The sequence below is a fragment of the Suillus discolor genome (assembly GCF_016758755.1).
Source record: "Suillus discolor strain FC423 chromosome Unknown F5147scaffold_28, whole genome shotgun sequence".
NCBI lineage: Eukaryota > Fungi > Basidiomycota > Agaricomycetes > Boletales > Suillaceae > Suillus > Suillus discolor.
In genome coordinates, this window is record NW_024541275.1 from 425001 (window position 1) to 438275 (window position 13275).

Below are 13275 nucleotides of genomic sequence, written 5' to 3' on the forward strand. Positions count from 1 at the left end.
TTCTGCTGACGTCGCAGGTGGCGGCGTCTATGGTAGGACTTTAATCTTTTGTTACGACTGGGGTATGTCGAGCTGTCTTAGTCCGAGTGGACTGAGATTCGGCGAGACAGACGTGGTTCTTCTCTCGAATGAGAGTTCAAAGGTTTCTGGCTAAGGCAAGTATCGGCGACTTCCTTAGAATAGTGGTTCTTAGATAGCAAGGTTGGAGACCTTGCTAAAGGACTTGTTCCAGGTAAAACCCAGTAGATTAAAGTGAAGAACTACATGTGGTACGCTATGTGTCTATATAGCGAGAGTTCAAGCGGAGCTTGTAAATGCGTATCAAGATAGAAGGCGGACAGCCCGCTTGGTAAGTGATAAGAGATAAGAGATAGGAGATAGTAACCATGGTGTGGACAGCCCACTTTGATAAGAGATAGTCGGCTAAACATAGTGATGGTTACTGGTATGGAAGGTTATCTTGGCGATGATATGAGTAAGGGTCTGAAAAGTGATTGGTCGTTCGTTAAGGGCCGTATCCATGTACCATTGTCCGGTAACAAAGGAGAAACGAAGAGAATGAATATACCGTAACAGTTAGTGCAAAGTGTTGGTGCTCCTCCCCACCTAACAGAGACCACAAGTTCCTTAACGATATGGACAAGAGGATGGTATTAAGGAAGAAGAGAGAAATATTACGTAAGCTAGGCAAGCTACTTGATTTGTAGGGATCAGCGATGACGATTACATAATATGGAGGCGAACTATTACACATCAGCAAGTCACAAGTCGAGGTCATCATCTGGTAGGTAGGACCTCCTATGTAAGATATTCTGCCAATATTTAACTTGTAAGAAACGATCATGAGAGATGTAGTGAGGTTCAAATATGTTTGAATTACTGGACTCTAAGTATACATCAGTAAGATTTGGTAAGGAACAAGCAAAAAAAGTGGCAAGTGCAACATCATTGTAAGGTGGGGTGACTCCCACAGTGAGCGTGTTGATCAACTTGTTGATGGGGAGAAGATTCAAGTCCAATGCGCCTAGACTGCAGTTAAATACAAGCCCAAGATTAGTCAAAACACGGCAATGCAGCAGAAGGGATGAGACACTGGCTAGCGATGCCCTAGGGGGGGTTGACCAACAGCAAAAACAGCCGAGAAAAAGGCTTTCAATTTGGGGTGAGGCAAGGGAGAGGGAAAGCAGATTGTCATCATCTAAGGTGCACATATTGAAGCAGCCGAGGTCGATGTGCGTAAGTGAAAATGGATAAAGCGGTGTGACATGCCTGAGCTCTAGCGGGGGTACATTGCATGGAACGAAAGTGGTTACATTCACACTGAAATGTGTGAGGTCGGACATTGAGAACAGGGAAATGGCAGAAGGATTGGGCAGGGCCGCCAGGGAGTTGATGAATTCACCCAGCACAATGCCACCGAGCTGGTAAAACAGCGAGATGTTCAATTGCTCGCAAGGGACCTGAAACCTATGCAACAGGATGAGGGCAGTGGTGAAGGCCTCATTGTCTGGCATGCCGTGCATCAAGCTCGTCCGAAATGCAATACCAAAGGAGAGAAGGGGATGATGGAAATGAGGGGTATGCAGCGGCAAGTACAGTTGGCCATATATAACCACTGTCAGGTCGAGTAGTGAGGGATGCAAAAATATCGGTTCCATGTCCTCAATCAAGGGGACTTTCAGAGAGTGAAGGCTAGGGAAGAGGTGAATGCTTTTAATGAGATCATGAACGGGTTGGCCAAGTTCGAGCCAGGCAAGGTTTCGGAGGGAAGGAAGTGCACTGAGGACACGAGAGAGAACAGGCTGTGAGTAACTGCACAAGTCTGGGAGGATAAGCATTTGGAAACTGCTATTGATGATGTATGGCAGGATTTCGATAAGAAGACTGCTCGAGTCGGCTAGTCGCAAGTAAGTCAGGTGTGGAAGGAGGGGGGCATTGGATCTAGAGGCATGGCAAAGGAATATGGATATGAGAACAGAGAGAGCCTGGACGTGTCACAATCGTGCGAATGTGAGGGGCATAGAGATCGACACGGTCAAGTTGGCATGGTGAAGGGAGCCAAGAAAATTTCTAATGCGACGTGAGGATTCTGCATATCGAGAATAATGAAATAACTCACATAGTCCCATGTTCCATTTCGACCGAGATGCCTTTCCACCACTTGCTCCAGCATAAGGTGAAGCAAGGGTGTTGGAGAAGGCAACTCCTGCCATAAGACCATCAGGGCGATGTCGGATACGAAATTATTCACTACTAGCAGGGGGAGCAAATGGCGCCAACCGTTAGGGCTGCTGTAGATCAACTCGCATATTGCGAGCATGACTTCGTATGGGAAAGGCATGGGTAGTTTTTTTTCTGGGACAGGCGCTGGGTGCTGGCTACTTAAACTAACCGGTATCTTGAAGATAAGGCAATTTGAATCTTGTATTAATCTGAGGGCTTCTCATTAGACATTAATCATGTCCAGGAGGTCATGGTTCTTCTTGATTGAAGTGATGCTGGCCACGTGCCCCAAACCTTAGACTCATAATTTAGTAGCATGTTATGATATATAATTTGGAATATTGACCTGAAAATTACTCCAAGATCCATGGGTAACAATAAGGCAATCAGTGGGTGGTGATCACAAAAGTATTGGGCACTTACAGAGCTCCTGTGGCCACCGCTCTGTGAATATTTTATCTAATGATTAATGCAAAAGAGAACTTGCGTCAACACAGCATACCACAATTAGAATTTAGAAGCTCACCTCTTGGACACTTTGACACATATCGGTACAAGAGAGAATCATTACATAAGCCACCAAAGCTGCTCAATTTGTAGCGATGACCGATCCTGCTTACATAAGTGATTTGTGATGTCCGATGCACGATATTTCTACATTGAATGGTGCACCTTGTATCAGTAATACACGTACATAAAGATGTAACTAATTGAGTGGGTATGCTAATATAACTAATCCTAAATATATGGTACTTCCTCTATACATGCTTGACACGCTCTACTAAGCAAACATCATCAAAACTTAAGGTAACAGTACTCCGCGAGGTTGGCAAAAGCTTCAACTCGACGGTGCGATTCTTAGTGTTGCACTTTGCAATGGTCCTAATTCCCCCATGATACTGACCGTCCATGATAAAACATTCTTGATGTTTTTTGCGGGGTTGAGCCAGGGTGAGAAATTCAACGGGAATCTGGTAGTCCACTCTAGCACTGCCTGCAGTCTTAGCAGTGGCCCACACTGAGATGTGACCTGCAGGGGCAAGGCCATTGGCCCCACAGAATAGATCGGGACAATGACTGTATGCTAAGCATTTAAGCAACTTGCCACCCTAGAAGCCCGCCACGACATTAAAGAGGGCGTGGTAGTCATGGAACTGCGATGCATGTTCCTTCAGCCAGTAAATTGGGTCTGGAATAAGAGTGAGTGCTGCGTTACGATAAAATCTCAGATTACTAACCGTGTGGTTTCGGTTCATTTTTTTCAACCGTGGCATCTATGCTGTCGCTGGGGTGGACGGTCCAGGGTCTTCCGTTGCAGGACTGGCACTGTCTGGCTGTGAAGAAAATGCAGCAAGAACCTCCGGGGACCAGGAGGCCCATGTAGAGGATGAGCCAGAGTCTTGAATGGAGGGTGCAATCTCGTCGGGTGGAGGGGTGATGCTGCGAGGTGAAGGTGCCGGTGCCATGTATAACTTCCTGTGCATCTCGCAGAACAAAGTGAAGTCAGACCATTCCAACATGGTGCCATTTAATCGGCAACCGTACCTGTAAATGTGTTAAGCTTGAGACGACAATTAATACCAATAAAGCAACTCACAAGGTGGCAATGTCACAGCATTTGACCGTGGTCCAAGGTTGACCATGTACAGCGATGGTACAGGTATCCGTGGATATGTCATACAGGGTTGCTCAATAACCCTTCTTTGAGCCCCCAATAACAAAGACTTCCTTTTGAATAAAATTGTAAAAGCCATTGAGGTCAGCATTGCACATCTTCATAACGAAGCGAATGGGAACTTTAACCTGCAAAAAGTTAGGGCACATTTCGTGTCTATACAGTAGGACTTATGAGCTGTTGTTTGTCAGTCTCTAACGTCAATTGAGCGCTGAGGAAGTCTACATTGCGCACCACTCCCTCTGTGTGAAATTCGGGTCCACGAGTGATGCAGACCATATCTCCGGGTCTGACATCATAACCGTGCTCCTTGGTGAATTTTATGGTGGTGGGAAGGTACATGCGTTTGACCATAGCGGCTGGAACTTGGATGAAAGGCGGCACTACATGACTGACAGCATCATTCTTCAACAGCTCCCCTTCATCCTGGAACCAGGTGAGGCCGTCTGAGGCCCATTGCACAACTCTGCTTTTGCCTATCCAATCTCCAACTAACACTTGGACAAAGTCGCCGATTTCGATGGACTTCGATTCCTGCGCAGGGTTGACGTATATTCGAGTTGACAGGTGGGCTTGCAGAGTGTGATCGACCGGACGACGATCCAAGTAATATTTGGAGACCTCAACCTAGAAATTGATTAGAATGAATTGTACAAATGATCTTGAACATACCAGTTCCTGCGTCCTGGACTGACAAATAGTAAAGATATCGTCGTTTTTCTGCACGAGGTGGCCTTCTAATCCCAAGTAAGAACCAGCTAACACACGAACTTTATCGCCAACGTTAAACACGTGCTCAACGTTGCTGTGTGTAGCCTCGATTTCCCTGTGCCAGCCATCCAAGTCAAACTCTAATCTAACCAAACCACTGATGGCGTGATCTGACATTAATACCATGCAAATCTGGCCCGCTAGATCAGCAGTGGTAAGGCGGACCGAATCCCCGAAGTGCAACAACTGTTTAGAGAAGGTGATTTCGGCCTGTTTGACGAAGGGCGTATCCCAACCGGATTGGAGATGCAGCCAGATGTCGTCTGGATGGGGGGAGTGCACCAACTCAGTGCAATAATGGTGGAAATGTTTCTTTAAGAGACCGCCATAATATTCCTCGCCTTTGTATTTCAAGCCGACGACTTCTCCATCGCGAATGACGTCAGTCACCGAGATCCCGGCAGGTAGGCAGGAAGGGTCAAATAAAGCAACGGAACCTTTCGGCATGTCATAGGGGAATTTGTGAGGAGGAATGAGCACAGTGACAAAGTTATTTGTCTGCTCCGAGTCGAAGATGTACGCGATGGTGTCCTTATACTTTCCGCACTTGATTCTCAGCCACACAGGGTTAGGAAATTTCAAGCATAGTGCATTCACCGCAGTTTCTTCATGCTCGTGTATGCGGTCCCATTGCTTGATTGACACTTTGTGCGACTCCGGGACGGCTGCCATGATAGTCATTGGACTATCGGAAGTGACATAGATATGCACAGGAATCCAAGGCGATATAATGACCATGAAGCCTTTTTTGTCGAGGTATTCAGCGAGGAATTCCCTGGCAGTCACTATAATGTATTGAGGGTCGTAAAGACACTGAGCAAATTGAAACTTACCATGCACACTAAAAACATACATCCTGCTGGGAATAAAGCCAGCCATATGGCGAGTTGCGACTGGCGACAGTCGATGGACTGTAGTCCTGCTACCACTGGCCACATTCTCCTTGATCCTGTCGATCGTATCGGAGAGTCTGTGCTTCACGACTGGCAGAAGTGTCAGCCTCCCGTGTTCGGACGGACCATCCTGGATGTCAGTATCCTCCTCCTCCTCCTCCTCCTCCTCCTCCTCCTCCTCTTCTGCTGCTTTCAAATCAATATACAGGTTCTTACGCTACATTTAATTAGTTGATATTCTGCATTGCATTGAATAAAAGTGCTTACCACGTGAGTCCGATGAGCATGCAATCCAGAAGCCGAACTTGGCGCTGTCTGGAGGTACTCATGCTTCAGTGCACGTAGGTTTGACAGCGCGAGCGCATCATCGCCATCGCCAGAAAACAACGCCAATTTGACGTTGATCCACTTGCTAGACGAATGATGATCACCAACGTACTTTGCAAACTCTGTCTCTGTCTGCTCGTAAGTCTGATCGGTTGTCAGAAAGTGCTTGAGTATGTCCCAAGCGCCAGGATCGCCCAAGCTCGACGGTGGCACTAGGAGACAAAAGGTATAAGTGAGCATATCAAAATGTTGTACTATCCACCTACATTCAATTCTAGCTTGTTTGGCTTGACGCTCCTCTTCATTTGGGGAGGCGTGCTTAGACATAATCTGAAGTTCCAAGTGTCAATGATTTGTTTCGGCTGATTGAATGACTACATACTTGCTAATTAATCAATGTACTAGTGATGTGTAGTAAGGTGCTACTGATGCGTACTAATGTTTGACAACTATGAGATGAGGGGAAAAGGAAACCTGCAAACGCAAAGGTCAATCTTTTATAGGGATCAGCAATGAGATGCTTACCAATAATTGTGGTCACGGACCACAGCAACTTTAGATTGTTTTGTGGTCCGAGTATTGTGTGACGCATATGGTAGGTAGTATTGTGGAGACAGACCACAGGGACTCTATATTATTGTGGTCCGAGTATTGTGTGACACATATGGTAGTTAGTACTGTATCATGGACTGGAAAGAAAAGCTGCAAAACGCCAAGGTCAATATTTTATAGGGATTACAAATTTGGAATCACTTACCAATCGTTGTGGGCATTGTGGTGCAGTGAAGATTTCAAATGCAATGGGCGCACCTGATGTGGTGTGGATAGCATAAAATTCAATTGTTTTGCACCCGACGCATTGTACGTATACTATTCCAAAATTAACAATACTCACATTTTGTCAAAGCATATGGGTGATACAATACACTAATTAACTACAATAGCGGTATGTGGAGAGTGGAAAAGAGAAAACATTTGTCATCAAAGAAGTTCATATAGGGACAAGCAATTGTGATTCAGACTCCGCTGGAAACTACCGGCAAGTACCATAGAGTATATACAGATGTGGTGATGGACAAATCCAGCGGACTTTGAAAATATATTTGGCGATCCCTATATCAGGCACTTGCCCCACATTCTGACTGTCCTTTTTGAACTACCATATGAGTCTGTTATATAGCGTATTATTGAGTTTGTTATGTTGCTATAACTGTAGTCTGTAGCATAGTAAGGACTAGATGGATCATAGACTGGCTGCTATTAATTATAGATGCTCGATAATTATAGACTTGCGTCGTCGATATCAACCTTCTATTGATCAATTATAGACCTACATAACTATAAATGAGTCTCGGTAGGCCTACACTTAATTATAGATTATAGACTGAATGTCATCTCTACTTATAGTGGACAGTCGGGGTAGCGATAGCCCCCTGATGAGAGCTCTCGCGGGCTCAAAACCGTCGGGCAGAGGCACACCAGGGGAAACACGAGGTGAGGCTGTTCAAACGATTATATGTATTAATAAAATTTCACACAACAGGCCCATTAAGCGTCTCGCTTGTCATAGTAAGTACACAGCCATCAAGCAACATCTAATAGGGCCAGAAATGATACTTTTTCATGCCTTTTACATGCCCATGCCGCAATATCAGCTACCTGTCGAGCCTTTGATTTATATTGTCAATCCTTCGACGAATGTTGTGATCCTTGGGAAAGAGCATGAAGTTGTGAAGATGCCTTGAGAACTTGCCGGTGTGGTGTCATTGGAAGGGCACTGGTAAAGTCCATTGGGAGATTTTTAATCATGTCTCAAGCAGTGAGAGATAAAAGTTGTATGAAACTCGTGATTGAAACTTAACATGGCGTATAGTCTGAGTGAGAGCAACGAACAGGAGCAGACACAAGAGGAAGTTACACAGGCAGATGAACTGCAAAACTGTCCATGCAGCACATCACATCCCAGTTTGGGGAGCATGAGCTGACCTTGGCGCAGCACAAGAGCAAATGGTGTGTTGGCCTTGTGGTGTAGAGTCTCACACCTGTTGACATTGACAATAACAATGCTTGGGTAGGTTTCACACTCTTTGTGACTAGCCAGAGAACACAATAACCATTGATGGGCCCGCTCACAAGACAGCTGATGCCATAAAAGTGGTTGGCACCCAGAGCAGGCCAGCAGCACAATCAGCCAATAATACCCTATTTTTGAACAGATGGAACAGACACTTTTCTCATCAAGTATTGGTAATTTAATACCGGATGCAGATCACATTGTAGTAAGTATTTATTAACTTGTTGATGTGTATTAATTTCTTACAAGACCAAGTGCAAGTGCAATTATGTTCACAGGATCTCTATTCCAACATCTTCAAATGACATTGACACTTTATCGGCAAAGCCCCGTGTTAAAAACATCTTTTCAATAGCAAGACGGGGACTTGCAGTATTGTATGCCAGAACTCAAGTGTGTTTATGCAAATTCAGAGGTGCTTGCGTGCGCCTTGCCAACTGTGGGAAGCAGGTATGTTTTTGTCCGACCTGGAAATTTCACAGTGGTCTTACTTTTCACAGACACGAGAAAAGAAGCAAATGATATGCAATCATATGTGATGCACTACCCACTACACAAAAATCTCGATATTTCTAATACTTTTCGTTATATAATACTATACCAAGCATGCAATCACCATAAAAGTAGTTGTATCATTACTAGTGTCTGACACCAATTACCATATCCCCTAATATGTATCTGAATTATATAAAATGACTTTCACCTTTAAGGAGTGTTTTATTGCTATTAGTTATGGTCCATTTGTGATGGATGATCATGGATCTTTATCTTGAGAGACAAAAAAAATGAAATTAATTGGCTATACACCGCTACTTAACAAGATTTAGATATTTGGCTCAGGAATGAGGAGTTCCAGTAATATAATTGATGAGAAAGGGCTTATTGATGCTTTGAGGTGCTCAGATACTAAGCGAATAGCATGGATCTCATTACAATCTACACGAAGTTTTTCTGAAATCTATTGACTGCGATGATTTCTTGTGAAATCAAGACATTGTTCTAACCCCGTGCATTAGATGTTGATGAGAAATGGAAACTGAAGACTAAGTCAAAAATCCTCCAACGAAAACTATGGTGATCGTGCACAGTATGGTTGTTATTAAAGACCGATCTGGCACTGTGAAAATACCAGCTAAAAGGCCCAGAGTAGAAAATGCTATGCTATTGAATAACACATATTCATCACTATTGTGATAGATTCAAGTGAGAGTGAGAAAATACCTTGTCGTTCACAACAAACTAGGAGCGCTATAGATGATGGCAACCTTCGTAAAGTGGTATTGCAAGTCATGAGACTGTTAAAATGTTCGGGTGAGAAAATAACTGCAAGAATAATCTATTGAACTTGAGCGCACGGCAAATTGAAGAAACTTCATCTTCTGCCCAAAGTGTTGTGCCACAACACCCGCAAAGATGCAGTGGATGCTAAGGATAAGTGAAAGAGAGCATAGTGTTCTTGTTGTTACTTTGGAAGCAATATTCGGAATAGCAAGTATGCTAGCATCTACTGCCATGATAACGCCCACCTGGGAAAGAACAAGCACACAAATATCAGAAAAGTGTACGTTGATGGTAAATCACATACCAGAGTGCTGTGCTTTATGTTGTCGTCATTGAAATGGTTAAGGAATTTCTTAATATCAAGCAGATTGACAATACCATCAACGTGAAGTTTTTTAACATGCTCCAATACCATCACTGGAACACCAAACATAGCAGCTGTCGATAGCAAAGATAAAAACCGGATATTTCGGTTTTGTTTGCTTCCCTCAATTGAATGGGTCCACATCAGACGAGCTTCTGGAAAACCATAGTAGTTGAGAAACTGGTGATGGCCTTTCCAGCAAATTAAAACTAAATTTTCGGAGCGCTGATCCTGTCACTTACGTAAAATATTCCATATCCTTCCTGTTAGTTTATGCGAGTCAGTTAGTATTCGAACGAGAGCCGCAATCAACACAAGCGCACCACAGTATGCGATACCTTGTTCCTTCAAGGATGCATCAGAGTTGAGAAGATTCTCTGCAATTCTGTTAAAAAAAAGGGAAAGGTTGTATAATGTCTTGCAAAGTACCAAAGCTAATAAGGCAAGTGATCACTTTCTCCATTTGGTCGGTGCTCCAAAACAATGATGCCGCAGTTGATTGTTCCAGAATCAACCCCTCTATCATTTATTCTTTGATATCAGTCATTGCTTGATACAAGATGCATTTCTTACCTGCCAGATACCATTCTAAGTGTGCAGGTAGCTCAGTAGCATCCGAGCGTTGCATACTATAATGACTTGGAAAGAAATCAATGTGCTTCCTAAAAAAAATTCATGTCAGTATCCCAGAAGTCTCTTTTCTACCTCATCAACATGTTCTCACCAAAATTGTGCCTCCAGCTTGAGCCCTGACACCACCATGGAATTATCAGCATAATCAGAACACGTTCATTGGGGAATAGAACTTGCTCTTGTGGTTCCACTCTCTTGCAAAGGTGCATTCCTGGAATAGAAGGTCGGCGTTAAAATCCTCAAACCAAGCAATGGTGTGGGCATCCAGTACCACACAATAGTATTCATAGTAGTCTCTGTCTTCTCTTGTAACAGGCTTTATGACCATATACCATGTTTCTTCCTGCAATCTCCTGTGGGCTGCCCTTATCCAGTTCTGAAGATTGTTCAATTGATTAGGCGTGTATTTTTTCGCATCGCTTCCTGTATATGTTTTCTGTCTGATTATGAGATATGCGACAGACAAGAATTACCGATGAATATTTACTTACCATTGAGACGTTGAAATAATACAATACTCCTGAAGGATGCACGATTCCTTCCCAGACACCATAGCGGTGTTTCCTTCGGGAATAACATATTCAGTTTGGTTCAGTAAGAAAAGGACTAACTCAACCCACCTAAAGCCATCAACCTGTTTGCACTTTATCGAGTAGTCAGGGCCAAGGGCAGAATCACTAGTATCATGAATAAAAAAAATTAGAGATGTCTATGACAGGCCCAGGTGCTCCGAGTCAGGCTGGCACTGTGACTGTGCTGCAGCAAACTGGCACTACATCGTCGTAACTGACCTAGTACTAGTACTAGTAGTCACACTGACCGGGAAGTCGCGCTGATTCAAGTCGAAGGACTTACTGCATCACAGCTTTCAAATACATTTGCAACCTTGATGGCCATGAGGGTATGCCTAGTTTCAATAAGTCAGCATCTGTAAGAGTACTATGAGTCTGGCTCAGAGTCGTTGCCATTTGATTGATGTTCAACTAGGGCGTATTGACATGACTAGTCATGGTAACCTGACTTATACCAGTAATATACATACCTATCCCTTTGTGTAGTATAAAGACAGAGACCATGATGAGTCACGAGTAGTTAGTCGCCAGTCAAAAACGGATTCAAGGTTTTGAACAAGAATTGCCCCTAATGTATTGACTCTAATGTATTGACTCTTGCAGGGGTGCACCCGCCCCACCAAATAAATAGTCCTTATAATAAGGATGTGATGTTTTCTCTTTTCCCACAGAAAATAGGCCTTGACGTTCCTCTGTTCCCTTTACTAACCAAATTAAGGTGTTCCTCCAGGGAACGTTTATGGGAACCATAGATGCTCGACTCCAATAGATAGTTGAATGAATCCAGTGCGACAAGGCAACAACCAGCCTTACACACCAGTGACACTTTTGTTGATGACACAATGTTATAGTGCAAGGGAGAGCAAATACAACTTTTCCGTGCTCGCAGGCGCTGCACTGAATACGACCATAGTAACACGGTGATGGAGCAGGGACTCACTGCACCATCTAGCCCGGGTTCCTCAAACTCAGAGCTCCCTGATCGTTATTGAACAAGGTTGACTTTCCGCTCATATGATATGGGAACATCAAATTTAGGGACCCTAACAATACTTTGTACCATCGCCACATCTCTTCCTGTCTTGGTCTACGAGTGATGTTGTTTGGACACCAATTAGTGATTGGGTCCAGCTTGTAATGATGGCATTAATGCTGAATATTTGATGTTACATATGTAATTATACATGCTATGGCTATATATTATATACAACATCGCACATTTTTGGCCATTCTGACTATCTCATATCATGGAACACATCACTAGGATGTTATTGCTCCAACGTTTAAGGAAATTGGTGGTCGGGAACATGAGTTATGATCATTTTACTGCCGACCATGTCTTGCTACCAAATATCCATATTGGGATCCCATAACCCTATTGGGACAGGCTAGAATCTTATCAGGATGGCTCTTTATGTATCATAGTCATGTAACTACATGATCTTGAACCAATTTTGCAATATCTTTGGCCAACATGGGTGGATGTAGGGGGAGGAGAAGATATATAGTGTTACAAAAAATTATTGGCAATCCAAAACTAACCCTATCATCTTCTATGTCCTTTAGAATGGTGGGGAGAAAGTTGTTTGGATATTTGCTGATGTTTATGACCTCTGGTGTCCAACCACTTCTAACCACTAGGTGCACCAAGCCCACCACCTCACAAAATATTCCTGGTGTCTCAAGACTTGATTCATCATCTTCTGTGGCCTTTAAAAAGGTGGGAAGAAACTTGTTTGGGTGTTTGCTGATGTTTGTGACCTCTGGTGTCCAACCACTCCAAACCTCCAGGTGCATCAAGCCCACTACCTCACAAAAAATTCCTGTCCTTTTGAAACTTGGTCCATCATTTTTTGTGGCCTTTAAAATAGTGGGGAGAAACATGCTTTCATGTTTTCTTCAGTGTAGGACCTTCAGGGCCAGACCACCCCCTGACCTCCAGATGCATCAAGCCCACTGTCTCACAAAAAATTCCTGACCTTTCAAAACTTTGTCTACCATCTTCTGTGGCCTTCAAAATGGTGCAGAGAAAGTTGTTTGGGTATTTTCTGATGTTTGTGACCTTTGGTGTCAGACCACCTCCGACCCCCAGGTGAACCAAGCTTACCATCTCATAAAAAATTCCCGGTGTCTCAAAACTTGGTCCATCATCTTCCATACCCTTTAAAATGGCGGGAAGAAACTTGTTTTGCTATTTGCTACAGCATAGGACCTCTGGTGTCAGACCACTCCTGACCTCCAGGTGAACCAAGCTCACCACCTTACAAAAAATATCTGGTCTTTCAAAACTTGGTTCATCATCTTCAGTGACCTTTAAAATGGTGGGGAGAAAGTTGTTTGTGTGTTTGCCAAAGCATAGGACCTCCATCCAGACCACTTCCTGACCTTGAGGTGTACTACCTCACAAAAAAATCCTGGTCTTTCAAAACTTGGTCCATCATCTTCAGCAAACTTCAAAATAA

At 43.7% G+C, this 13275-nt stretch overlaps 3 protein-coding genes across 3 annotated transcripts; all 3 read right to left on the minus strand.

Annotated features, from left to right (window-relative positions):
- Nucleotides 1-761: 761 nt before the first annotated feature.
- Nucleotides 762-2341, minus strand: F5147DRAFT_773831 (uncharacterized protein; the record flags this gene model as incomplete). Its single annotated transcript, XM_041441519.1, has 2 exons — nucleotides 762-1985; nucleotides 2120-2341. The coding sequence occupies 2 exons, from the start codon at nucleotides 2339-2341 to the stop codon at nucleotides 762-764; spliced, it is 1446 nt and encodes a 481-aa protein (XP_041292766.1).
- A 1156-nt stretch (nucleotides 2342-3497) lies between these two features.
- F5147DRAFT_773832 (uncharacterized protein) lies at nucleotides 3498-6216 on the minus strand (the record flags this gene model as incomplete). Its single annotated transcript, XM_041441520.1, has 7 exons — nucleotides 3498-3699; nucleotides 4098-4525; nucleotides 4571-5454; nucleotides 5503-5652; nucleotides 5689-5779; nucleotides 5830-6101; nucleotides 6156-6216. 7 exons carry the CDS (start codon nucleotides 6214-6216, stop codon nucleotides 3498-3500), a joined length of 2088 nt encoding a protein of 695 aa, XP_041292767.1.
- A 2976-nt stretch (nucleotides 6217-9192) lies between these two features.
- On the minus strand, nucleotides 9193-11138 carry F5147DRAFT_652968 (uncharacterized protein; the record flags this gene model as incomplete). Its single annotated transcript, XM_041433729.1, has 13 exons — nucleotides 9193-9258; nucleotides 9430-9489; nucleotides 9549-9661; nucleotides 9851-9871; nucleotides 9932-9985; nucleotides 10038-10127; nucleotides 10182-10237; nucleotides 10314-10357; nucleotides 10396-10677; nucleotides 10733-10805; nucleotides 10862-10918; nucleotides 11033-11073; nucleotides 11097-11138. 13 exons carry the CDS (start codon nucleotides 11136-11138, stop codon nucleotides 9193-9195), a joined length of 999 nt encoding a protein of 332 aa, XP_041292768.1.
- Between the last annotated feature and the right edge of the window lie 2137 nt (nucleotides 11139-13275).